The sequence below is a fragment of the Sander lucioperca genome, chromosome 13 (genome assembly GCF_008315115.2).
Source record: "Sander lucioperca isolate FBNREF2018 chromosome 13, SLUC_FBN_1.2, whole genome shotgun sequence".
Lineage (NCBI taxonomy): Eukaryota > Metazoa > Chordata > Actinopteri > Perciformes > Percidae > Sander > Sander lucioperca.
Window position 1 is genome coordinate 8,686,062 of NC_050185.1, and position 12,290 is coordinate 8,698,351.

General features: G+C 36.9%; 1 protein-coding gene across 1 annotated transcript; it reads left to right on the forward strand.

Moving 5' to 3' along the window:
• Window positions 1-1,023: 1,023 nt before the first annotated feature.
• On the forward strand, window positions 1,024-8,037 carry pcolcea (procollagen C-endopeptidase enhancer a). Its single transcript, XM_031320345.2, has 9 exons — window positions 1,024-1,323; window positions 3,574-3,682; window positions 3,777-4,035; window positions 5,138-5,262; window positions 5,390-5,526; window positions 5,632-5,963; window positions 6,059-6,136; window positions 7,403-7,573; window positions 7,691-8,037. Exons 1-9 carry the CDS (start codon window positions 1,034-1,036, stop codon window positions 7,819-7,821), a joined length of 1,632 nt encoding a protein of 543 aa, XP_031176205.2. The 5' UTR covers window positions 1,024-1,033; the 3' UTR covers window positions 7,822-8,037.
• The last annotated feature ends 4,253 nt before the right edge of the window (window positions 8,038-12,290 follow it).

Genomic DNA, 12,290 nt, shown 5'->3' on the forward strand with positions numbered 1-12,290 from the left:
AGTGGCTGTACAGTTGTGCACACTCAGACGCTGTCCGCCCCCCCAACAGACTGCATGTCATTGCATTCCTGCGTCTTCTGCCTCTTATCAGGACTTTGGGTTAACACAAACACAGCACAGCAGGACCAGGGGATGCTCATTTCTCCAGCTCACTATGAGCAGTTCAATCTCAGTGTAAAGGAAACCTGCTAAAGTCATAGTCACATGCCACCTGGAGACACAATCTCTCTGTGCAAACTCTGCTTTGTCCCTTTATGAGCTGTCCATCCTGCCTGCTCCAGACTTTGATCCAGGTGTTGCAGCTGTGTAGTCTGTAAAAGTGGCTGATTTTATGAACAGCATCCCCTCCACAGGCCTCGGTAATGTAGGCCAGAGTGTTTGCTCTTCAGTGAATTTTAACAGTGAAAGAATACTCCCCCCTCCAGAGTGTTATTCTTGCCTTGGAGGATTGAGAGGATAAAAAGACATGTTTTGGAGCCACAGGAGCCCCTGGGGCTTAGGGAAATATGGTAAGAGGGAAGAGATCATTAGTTTGCCTAGATCCTATTGGAGCTTCTTTTAGATCCTTTATGCATTTTGTTTAAAACTATGGCTGAAGTTGATCATTCTATCCAGAAAAGATTCTGTCTAGTAAATCGAGGGTCTGGCATGTTGTTGTGGAATGTAAAGATTTATGGCTTTACTAGTTGAGTGCTACAGCCCATATAGAGCCCCAGGCTCTGCACCCACCTGTGCACCCTGCATGTGCGCCAGACACTCAGGATGGATGTTAATGGTAATTTAAAGCTTCTTAAGTTTCAACCAAGTAGAGAACCAGAAACATCTGCTGTATAAAGATACACTCCTTTCTGAATGTCCACAAAGCCTCAGCCACAACTTCTGACACTGCTCCCCTCTGCACCTCTTTCCTAGATGCCCCCTCTGTTGTATTCAAACCAGGGTTATTATGGGGAAACATCTGGCTCTAATTAGAGCCTTTGCCTCCCTCCCTCCCTCCCTCCCCCACTCACGTCCCACCCCCCCCCACACCCCCATGGCCGCTGTTGTCCTTTCAGCATCTCTGCCCGTATCTTCATCCATTCCCGAACTTTCTGCCCCCTCCGAGTCCTCCCCTTATTCATACTCTCCGCCCATCCCGAGCGAGTGGCCTCCCCCTATATCTTTCATCTCTTGCCTCCTGCTACCATCTCCCTTTTCTGCAACAGTCTGCTTCACTTTGTGTGCACGCTGCATCATGACGCATGTGGGCTGCATCTGGGGTCTCTTCTTGTTCCTGTCTCTGAGTTTAGGATGGACGATGGCTCAGCAGACCAACAACACCAGGTGAGGAGATTGTGTATGTTTGAAAAATGTGTCATGGACAATGTCTTGAAATGAATTATAATCTTTATTTATGTGACTTTTGTGATATTGTACGTGAGGCTACTATTCTTAGTGTGAACAAAAATCCTCTAATTACGTTCACAAGAGTCTGTAACTTAAGCACTAAAAATACTCTGAATTCTTTCCTGTCTCTGTAAGTAAATTCTTTCCAGTACAGTGTTTGATTGGGCACAGAGCTCATGATGTGAGGCATGCTGAGTCTGCAGTGGCTGAGTCGCCACAGATGTTAATGCTTTTGGTTCTGCCTGCCTGTGGGGTCGAGTCAGAACAACTTGGCTCTGGCTCTGGACATCTTGGCTCTAATCAGCAAGCGTCTGACTTTGTTGGGGTTCTGCTGTTTAAGCTCCTAGTTTGTGGGAAACTGTTTTTCCTTTGCATCTAAGTATATGTTTACTTCTTCCGAATGGGGGATGGCTGACAAATGTTTTTCTAACTTTCTTACTTCTTGTGTGTCATGAATAATTTAAACATCCTTTTCTCAGTTGAGCCAAAAGCAACAACTCTCCACACCACAGACTGCAAATGCCTATAAAATGGCAAAAAAAACCCGCCAACTTTATAATAAGAGGCATTTTCTTCTTAGCTCACAAGTATACAAATGTATATGTATACCTGCTGGCAACAGCCTGATATGTTCCCTTCTGTGAAATTAGTTTTGAGCTCTGTGAGTGTTTGCAAAGCAAGAGAATTAGATTTTTTGTTCATGCTTCTTCATTTTCATCACTTTAATGCAGTAGTTCCCTGATATTTTGAACCATGGCCCCCATCCAGAGTGATTTCTTTTTCATGTGGCATCCACATTACTGTATATGACAATTGTGAGCTGTGGCATAACTTCATTTTCATTCAACACTGCATGGGGATTCTGATGTTTAGTGGTTGGATAAAAATGTAGTCAAAGTACACATGTGTATCCTCATTTATAATGTGGTGAAACAGTATTACGATTTTAAACAACAAAAGGAACCCTGTGCCCATCCATAACAGGACCACTGCTTTAAAGTACTGGAATGGATTGAATTATATCATGATAAGTCAGTTTTAGTGTTACTATTCAGAAACCAGTACAGGTAACCAGTTAACATTATTAAACTCTTCATGATATCTTTTCAGGTTTTCGATGCATTTCAACGTAAAGCTAAGAATGTGGATGCTTATGGATTGAGCTTTGTTATATTTGTATTGAAGTTGGCAACACTTTTCTCTGATAGCTCATTGTTGATACCTGAATATCAGGAAACAAAATAATCACCAATGTTGTTACTTTTGACAATTTGTATGTATGTATTAACCGAATTCTTCTTTGACTATTTGTTTTTATAATCACTCATTCATTTGTTTAACATAGCTACACTTTGGCACTCCATACATAACAGTCAGTGTCAACACTTGACTTTTCAAATAAAGTGAGGCCTCACATCTATTTTAAGGCTTTGCTATTTCATGATTGAGATGGATGAGTACAGTATGAGTAAACAAGGATCTGTGTTAATAAATCGTCTTTATCTAAACATGTTCCTGCTGCAGAGCTTAAGTGTTGACACAAACAACTTGATGTTGGCATGACTATTTTTCTTTTCTTTTTGTTTTTACTTGCTTGATCTTAGGACATCTAATTACAGACTTAAATTTGGAGAATCAAATGCATCAATAAATGGAGCAATACGTTCACCCTGTAGAGGCTAATGACTTATGGTCTGACGGTCAGATAATGAAAATCCTTGTTTACTTACAGTATACTGTTTCTCTACAGCACCTCAGTGGCCTATTAGTCAGAGTTCAAAGTCAGTGAAAATACTTGTATCTGTGGGAGTTGAGAGATTCTCAGGGGACTTGTATTATTGCAGTTATATTGTCTCCTAAACCCAGGCCCGTATCCATGATTTCAGCAATACCGAGGTCGACATTTTTTAATTTACCTGACCTAATATGCCCATTTATAAGACGTTTGGAGAGCAACTATTGTATAACAGTAGCTTCAAAACCATGATTTTATATATCCTAGATTGGTCCCAGAGGAACAACACGTTTATTTTAGGCAATTAAATCACTTTTCTTTTTTTTATCACTGGAAAAAATAATATCGAGGTCCGGAGCTCGGTGTCCTCAATGGTAGATACAGCCATGCCTAGACCTACAATGCCATTAGTGCTGTCCATGATATTTTCCCCACTGTCTCCTTCATCACAGGCCTGTGTTCTACTGTGGAGGAGACCTGGTCTCAGACTCAGGCTTTGTTGGCAGTGAGGGGTTCCCAAGCTTCTACAAACCCAACAGCAAATGTACCTGGCGTATCACTGTGAGTCCCTTACCCTGCAACATGTCTAAATACTGACTCCTTCCTCACTCAGTGTCTCAGTGTCTGACTCAAATACAATCTCTCTGGTTCCCAGGTCCCAGAGGGAAATGTGGTCATGCTCTCTTTCCGCATTTTTGACCTGGAGGCTGACTCACAGTGCCGCTATGACTATCTGGATGTTTACAACGGCCATTCCAACTTGGTGCAAAAACTAGGCCGCTTTTGTGGAACATTCCGGCCTGGCGCTCTTATTTCTACCACAAACACCATGATGCTAGAGATGGGGTCTGATGCAGAGACGCAGGGTAGAGGGTTTGTGGCCTATTTCAGTGGAGCCAAACCATACGTAGACGGTATGTGGTCACAATATTTATTTTTTTATTTTATATTAAGCCTACATGGGCTTACCAACACACCACAAATTATGTAAACTAGGCCCAGAATGCAGCACATACATTTTCAAATGATACTGCAAAACAACTTACATAATTATTCATAATAATTTATAATTGAGCTTTTCAGACCTAAATTCTTAATTACAAATAAAGCAATAAGTTGTGAAAATCCCCTTTTACCGATTGGACAGTATAACCCACTTATCCTTCTGGAAAAAGACTGCAAAGGAGCTGGACAAAAATCCAACTTTAATAGCAACTTATTAAGCAAAATGTGCTCCTATTAATAGCTTATAACTGATCTATAAATGATACGTACATTAACCATTAATAATGCTAGTACATGTTTTACAAAAGTAGATTTGGCTACCTAACAGCTTAGCTTAGTTTACCTTGCTCATCAATTCAACAGCATTTCCCTCCCTCAATCCTCAAAGTTACTGAGCTCATAAAGGGGTTGCTCACAGATGTATCAAGCAACTATTTCCAACAGTTCACACTAAAAGGAGATTTGCATCAAACATCAAGAGTGAACACAACTTGCTAGTACTGTAAAACAAGACTACAGTGAAATCTTCTCCAGTTGTCTTTTATTATGAAACACAGTAATTCTTTCTCAGTGTAGAGGCCAAAAGATATAGCTTTTTCTACCTTTTCTTATGCCTAAGGCATATTAAAGATCTATCAACCATGAAGGAAATAGCACTAATTTATTTGAGTAATTTTTGCGTAAAAGTGGTACTAGAAGTTTGTAGGGCCAAGGTTAATGTTAAGCCCCTGAGCTTGTACGATGTATTTCCCTTATGGATACTTTTGATTATGCCAAATTAACAGCTAGATTAAGAATACTAGCTCGTAATTGTGCAAACAATATCTTAAACGTCATGATAAGTGGCATTGATTTAACATACAGTATGATCAACTATTCCAAACCTAAAAGTTAAAAAAACATTATCAAGAAAAAATTTGTGAACACATCGGTACTTTGCATACTTCTTAGAAAATAGTTTACTGTTATCTTCATTCTTTAATCTGATGGAGTGTGTACGACTTGTTTCAGACCAGGAGTTCTGTGGGGGGAAGATGACAAAAGCCCAGGGAGAGATCATGACGCCCAACTGGCCTGACAAGAAATACCCTGCAGGAACCAGCTGCTCCTGGCTTATCACTGTGGAGCCTGATATGGTCGGCAGCACACTCACTCCCAACATGGAAACATTTTATTTTATTTAAGTCTCTACACACCCTGCATGGAAAACAACTGTTTAAGTGATCATTTATAGTCATATTTCTGTTTCTTTCTGGGTGCCAGGTAATCCAGGTGAAGTTTGATAAGTTCGTCTTGGAGGCTGACACCTATTGTCGGTTTGACTATGTGGCATTCTTTAACGGTGGAGAGAAAGATGATTCAAGGCTGATTGGAAGATATTGTGGCGATCAGGCCCCACAGTAAGTGACAGATATCTCTAAAGGTGTTTGTTGGCCTTTAAAGTCAATATAAAATCAACTCCTAACTTAACTTTCCACCTCATCTTCTACCTGTCTCCTGTCCAGGCCCATCATTACTAGCGGCAACGTGCTACTGGTCCAATTCGTGTCGGATCTCAGTGTGACATCTGATGGATTCCTCGCCCACTATACCAGCGTCCCACCTGGTTCTCAGATACCAACATTGGACTCAGGAGCCAGTACGAGGTCCATCCCCCCAAAACCTGCAGTCAAACCAGCTGAATCTAAACCTCCTGCTGTCACCACACAGCCACCCGTCCCCACCGCCAAATATGTGCCACCTGAGATACCCAAACCAGTCAAACCCACGAGAGGCCAGGGACAGGCCACCACAGGCAGGAGGGTTCCCATCCCAAGACCAAATGGAAAGAGGCCTGGTGGGTGAAGTTATGTGCTATGCTTTGTGTTTCAATGTGAACAAGATGTATATCTAATGTTTAATGTGTCTTTGTATGCATTCTTTATGTTTCAGTTCCTCAAAATCCTCTGTGTGCCAAAGCCTGTAAAAGAGATGGAACCATCAAGACCAGTTTCTGTGCAAGTGAATTTGGTAAGTTTCTTAAAGCAAATTGATAGTCCTGCATTAAATCGACACCGTAGGTACGCGTGTGGGTACGTGCGTGGGTACGTGTGTAGTGTAGATACGGACTCTATGCTGTACCCTGTGCCGTAGCCTAAAGTGTACTTATACAAAAATTTAACTACATGTTGCGGCTACGCAGAACGCAACAAATGTGATTGGTCCGCTTGGCCTTGGCTTGGTACCCATAGACATATATAAAATGGACCAACAGATCCCGTGTCTCTGGACGGAGACCAGTGAAGGATATTAGAAGCACTTTTCCAGTGATGGCTGAGCGTTACTGAGCAGCCTCCAACTGAGAGAGATGACGTAAATGTGACGTGAGCAACCTGTCTGAAAGTTATAAGTCTTCTGGTAGCTGTGCCAAGAGAAATCTCAATCATTCCCAATCTTGCAGAGACGGAGAGCGTAGGTATATGTAAGGAGATAACATAGGCACAGGCTAATTATTGCTAATTAAAATGCTAGTAATTAAACTTAAACAGCGAATGTAAGTCGAAACTGCCTGCGAGCTTCTCCTGTACTATATGGTAATTCCTCTACTATGCGACAGTAAGTCGCGTGGTTATGACACAATCGTTAGCCTATTTTTATAAAAACGTCTGCTACGGAGCCATAACGTGAGATACAAGGTAATGGAGCCTTTTATACATTGTCATGTTTCTTTAGAAATAAACAATGGACAAATAGAGTCTTTAAACGCTTCAGATGTAAAGTTATTGGCTGTCAAAGTGGCGCCAAAATGAATGGCAGTCAATGGAATGCTAACAGGAGGTGATGGCTTGGTAGCAACAAAATGGCGAGGAGCTACACGTTCTAGGGGAGAGGCTTACCCCCTTGTTGGTACCGTCTCATTTCCTGGTTCTCCTTCTCCATAAACAACATGAAATCAAGGAGCGGGTTTACTTTTCCTGCTACGGCTTTCCAACCATGGAAAGCAAGGGGAGACACTTTGTTTCTCCGTCTAGCCTCCAGAGTCGGTACTCGCTCCGAAGCTAATCCCCGTCACTCTCTCACTTGCTCGCTCACACACATGCCGGCTATATTCTTAAAGAGATACGCTAAAATGAAGCAGACACCAGCGCACAAGTATAAACCAAAGGCCACTTACGTAGACTACAGAGTAAGCTCTGCGCAAAGCCCCTGCAGAAGCATAAATCCTGCTTTACCCTTCACATATACAGCAAGTAACCAATAAGATGTTGTGTTCTGACTGAGCCCTCCTTTTTTCAGTGATAACCGGGAAGGTGAACTCTCTGGCCCCCGGGCCCCGAGGCACTCTTTTTGTTAGCATCTCCCTCATTAAGGCCTACAAGGCAGGTCGCCTAACAATCACACAAGTCGGAGAGACCATGTCAGTTAAGCTGGTGTCACAGTGCAAGAAGTGCCCGTTACTCCGAAGAGGTATCTTGGATTTACACACACACACACACACACACACCTACCACAGATTATTAGCATTTCCATTTACTCAAAAGTATAATACTGATCAATCTTTCTGGTCATATCTTCTTCCAATAGGTGCCAACTACATTATCATGGGTCAAGTGAATGAAGCTGGACGTGGTACCCTGGAACCTGGTGCATTTACAGCTCCATACAAAGCACCCCATGACAAATTATTAATGAATATCAACAACCAACCATGTTAACGTCACACTTCTGTTTAGGCCAGGAAATTCAGATGACATATCAAACACATAAATCCAGATATTACAATGTGAAATACAGATCTATTAAAGCAACATTACAGTAAAAGATATAGTTTTATCCACCATTTTAAAGAATACAAATACTTTTATTCAAACACCTGCCGAACCTAACATTTGTAATTTATATATGAATAAAGGTTTTATATCTCTTTCAAATGGTTTGACTGCATCCTTTTTTTATACCTTTGCAGCTCTAGCTCTCTCCAACTGTGGGTCTGAGTCCACCTAGTGGATCTAAAGCATAACAGCACTCAAGATAAAATATTCCTAATCCAACTTGCTTCCAAAGTAGGTCTGTTTCAAATCCTGTGCAGGAGTTGACAATTAGTCAAGTAGTGTTAGACATGTAGATTAATGATCCCAGAATGTTTGTTTGAGTTGTTTTTAAATCTAAATGAGAAAAATGAACTGTCTAAAATCTCCTGTTCTGACATTGTTATTAGATCTCAATGAAAAATGTTACTCTTGCTTCCAAAGCTGCTCTTTGTTTGTTATCTATCAAGACCTGGTGACGCTCCAGGATGGTCTGGGATCAGCTCTGAGTCATTTAAAAAAAAAAAGGAATAAGCAAATGAAGAAAATAAATACATAAATGAATTGATGTTCATATGGTCCAAACTGACAGAAAACAAGAACCTGAATACTATGTTATTGCAATGACTGCTAACTGCTAACTCCAACTGTAAATTATTATATATAACATTGTATTATGAATATTTTAACACAACGATACACTCCCTTGGATTAACAGAAATGTCAGAAACTGTATCAAATTGTAATATGTATCCATATGAATATTATTGCAAAATATGTATAATAATAACCTGTACTATATACTACTAAACATGTATCTCCTGAACAAAGGCAACGGGTCAGACTCCCGTACACATAACAGTAACATTAATTGCTGAACTTAAATATTTATCACACATCACTGAACATCATTTCAATATACTGCTTAGAACATATAATCATATATAAAGCAGATTGTTTTGCTTTATGGTGTTAATTCAGAAACTAAATTTACCCTCTGAGTCAATGTATTTTAGAAATGGCAAAATATGCAATTCATAACAGTCACCAGTAGAGGTGAATGCAAAAAATAAATGCAAACTCCTTGTTTAGAGTCATTCTTTGATACCAGCATTGGTGTGACTTGAAATGTATTACTATATTCTATATAAAGTATATACTGTATACTTTTGAACAAATTATTATTTGACAAGAACACATATTTTTAGAAAGTTAATATCATATAATAACCACACTCACAATCAAGTAGCCTACATATCAATTAATCTATGATGTGTAGAAGTACAAATCAGAACTAGAAAATGCATTTCCTGCAGAAAATGCTTGTAAATGCTTAAAAAGCTAAATTGCTAAACTGGATTGCTGGCTTAAATGAGTAAGAAGAAGGTGAAGTAGTGAGAATAGTTTAAAAAGTGGGAATGGTTTAAATTAGTATAAATGTCATTGAAATGTGAAATAACACCAATAATGTATTAAACAAAACTGGAATATTAATGCAATTTTTCACACAATGATAAATAATCATATCACTACTGTGAATGCTGCTGAATCAGCATTCACACAAGGAAAATAGGATTAAGTATGAAAAATGATAGTCATTGTGCCAAAGCATGCTGCTATTGCAGCACATCTGCACACTAAATAAATAAAGTAATAAAAAAATCAAAGTAGAGTATGACAAAAAAGTCAGGGTATAGTATGTCAAAAAAAGTAATAAAAAAAGTAATGTTATATTTAGCATGTCAAAAACATTTAAAATAAGACATAGTATAGTTTGTCGGAAAAAAGGAATTAAAAAAGTCATAGTATAGTTTGTTGAAAAAAGTCAGTACACTATGTGAAAAAAGTAATAAAAAAAATCCATGTGTGTAGTATGTCAAATAAAGTGATAAAAAAAGTCATAGTATAGTATGTCCAAAAAATCATAAAAAAATGGCTCACCTCAGTCCTTGCCACAGCGGCCACTGGTTCAATTCCGTGACATAATAAAAAAGTCACAGCATGTCAAAAAAAGCAAAGTCAATAGTATAGTATGTTGAAAAAAGTAATGATAAAGTCATGGAATAGTATGTCGAAAAAAATCACAGTAAAGAATGTCGAAAAAAGTGATAAAAATGTCATAGTATAGTATGTCGAAAAAAAGTGAAAAAAAAATCATAGTAAAGTTTGGAAAAAAAAGTGATGAAAAAGTCAAAGTATAATATGTAGAAAAAAAGTGAAAAACATCACAGTAAAGTTTGTAGAGAAAAGTGATGAAAAAGTCAGAGTATAGTATGTCGAAAAAAGTCATAATATAGAATGCTGAAAAAAAAGTCATTTAAAGTCATAGTATGGCATGTAGGAAAAAAAGTAATTATAACTCACAGTATGTCGAAAAAAGTCATAGTATACTATGTAAAAAAAGTCATAAAAAGTCATAGTTTAGTATGTCGATTAAAGAAAAAAAAAAAAGAAAAAGTCATAATATAGTATGTCGGAAAAAATCATAGTATATATACTATATAAAAAGTGATTAAAAAAGTCATAGTCTTAAAAAGTCATGAAAAATTATAAAATGTGGAAAAACTGATAAAAAAGTCATAGTATAGTGATAAAAAGTCATAGTATAGACTGTAGAAAAAAGTCATAGTATAGCATGTTGAAAAAAGTGAAAAAAGTCATAGTATAGCATGTCGAAAAAAGTCATAGTATAGCACGTCGAAAAAAGTCATAGTATAGCATGTTAAAAAAAGTCATAGTATAGTATATTGAAAAAAGTGATAAAAAAAGTCATAGTTTAGCATGTCAAAAAAAAGGGATAAAAAAGTCGAAAAAAGTCATAGTATAGTTTGTTGAAAAAAATGATAAAAAATCATAGTATATAGCATGTCAAAAAAAGCGATAAAAAAGTCATAGTATAGTATGTCGATAAAATTGATTAAAAAAAATCATTGTATAGCATGTAGAAAAAAGTGATAAAAAAGTCATAGTATAGCATGTCAAAAAAGTCATAGTATAGTATGTCGATAAAATTGATAAAAAAAATCATTGTATAGCATGTAGAAAAAAAAGTGATAAAAAAGTCATAGTATAGCATGTCGAAAAAAGTCAAAAGAGTCATAGTATAGTATGTCGTAAAAGTCATAGTATAGAATGTCGAAAAAAGTCAAAAAAGTCATAGTATAGCATGTCGAAAAAAGTCAAAAAAGTCATAGTATAGTATGTCGATAAAATTGATGAAAAAAATCATTGTATAGCATGTAGAAAAAAAGTGATAAAAAAGTCATAGTATAGCATGTCGAAAAAAGTCAAAAGAGTCATAGTATAGTATTGTTGTAAAAGTCATAGTATAGTATGTCAAAAAAGATGAAAAAGTCATAGTATAGCATGTCGAAAAAAGTCATAGTATAGTGATAAAAAAGTCATAGTATAGTAGGTGGAAAAAAGTGATAAAAAAAGTCATAGAATAGTAGGTTGAAAACAGTGATAAAAACGTCATAGTATAGCATTTCGAAAAAAGTGATAAAAAATCATAGTATAGCATGTCAAAAAAAGTCATAGTATAGTGATAAAAAAGTCATAGTATAGTAGGTGGAAAAAAGTGATAAAAAAGTAATAGTAGAGTATGTCGAAAAAAGTCATAGTATAGCATGTCGAAAAAAGTCATAGTATAGTGATAAAAAAGTCATAGTATAGTAGGTGGAAAAAAGTGATAAAAAAGTAATAGTAGAGTATGTCGAAAAAAGTCATAGTATAGCATGTCGAAAAAAGTCATAGTATAGTATGTCGAAAAAAAGTGAAAAAAGTCGTAGTATATTATGTCAAAGAAATTGATCAAAAAAACTCATAGTATAGCATGTCGAAAAAAGTCATGGTATAGCATGTCGAAAAAAGTCATAGTATATTATGTCGAAGAAATTGATAAAAAAAACTATTAGTATAGCATGTTGAAAAAACTCATATTATAGTATGTCGACAACAGTAATAAAAAAGGCATAGTATAGCATGTCGAATAAAGACATAAAAAAGTCATAGTATAGTATGTCGGAAAAAGACAAAAAAGTCATAGGATAGTATGTCGAAGAAGTCATAGTATAGCATGTTAAAAAAAATTGATAGTATAGTATGTTGAAAAAAATGATAAAAAAGTCATAGTATAACATGTCGAAAAAAAAGGGATAAAAAAAGTCGAAAAAAGTCATAGTATAGTTTGTCGAAAAAAGTGATAAAAAATCATAGTATAGCATGTTGAAAAAAGGCATAGTATAGCATGTCGAAGAAGTCATAGTATAGCATGTTAAAAAAAATTCATAGTATAGTATATCGAAAGAATTGATAAAAAACTCATTGTATAGCATGATGAAAAAAAAGTGATTAAAAAGTCATAGTATAGTATG

Bases quoted from the DNA above. Each gene is read 5' to 3' on its own strand.
- pcolcea (XM_031320345.2), top strand. From the start codon at position 1,034: ATGGCCGCTGTTGTCCTTTCAGCATCTCTGCCCGTATCTTCATCCATT. The intron at 6,137-7,402 runs GTAAGTTTCTTA...TCCTTTTTTCAG, and splicing joins TTTCTGTGCAAGTGAATTTG to TGATAACCGGGAAGGTGAAC. The intron at 7,574-7,690 runs GTATCTTGGATT...TTCTTCCAATAG, and splicing joins GTGCCCGTTACTCCGAAGAG to GTGCCAACTACATTATCATG.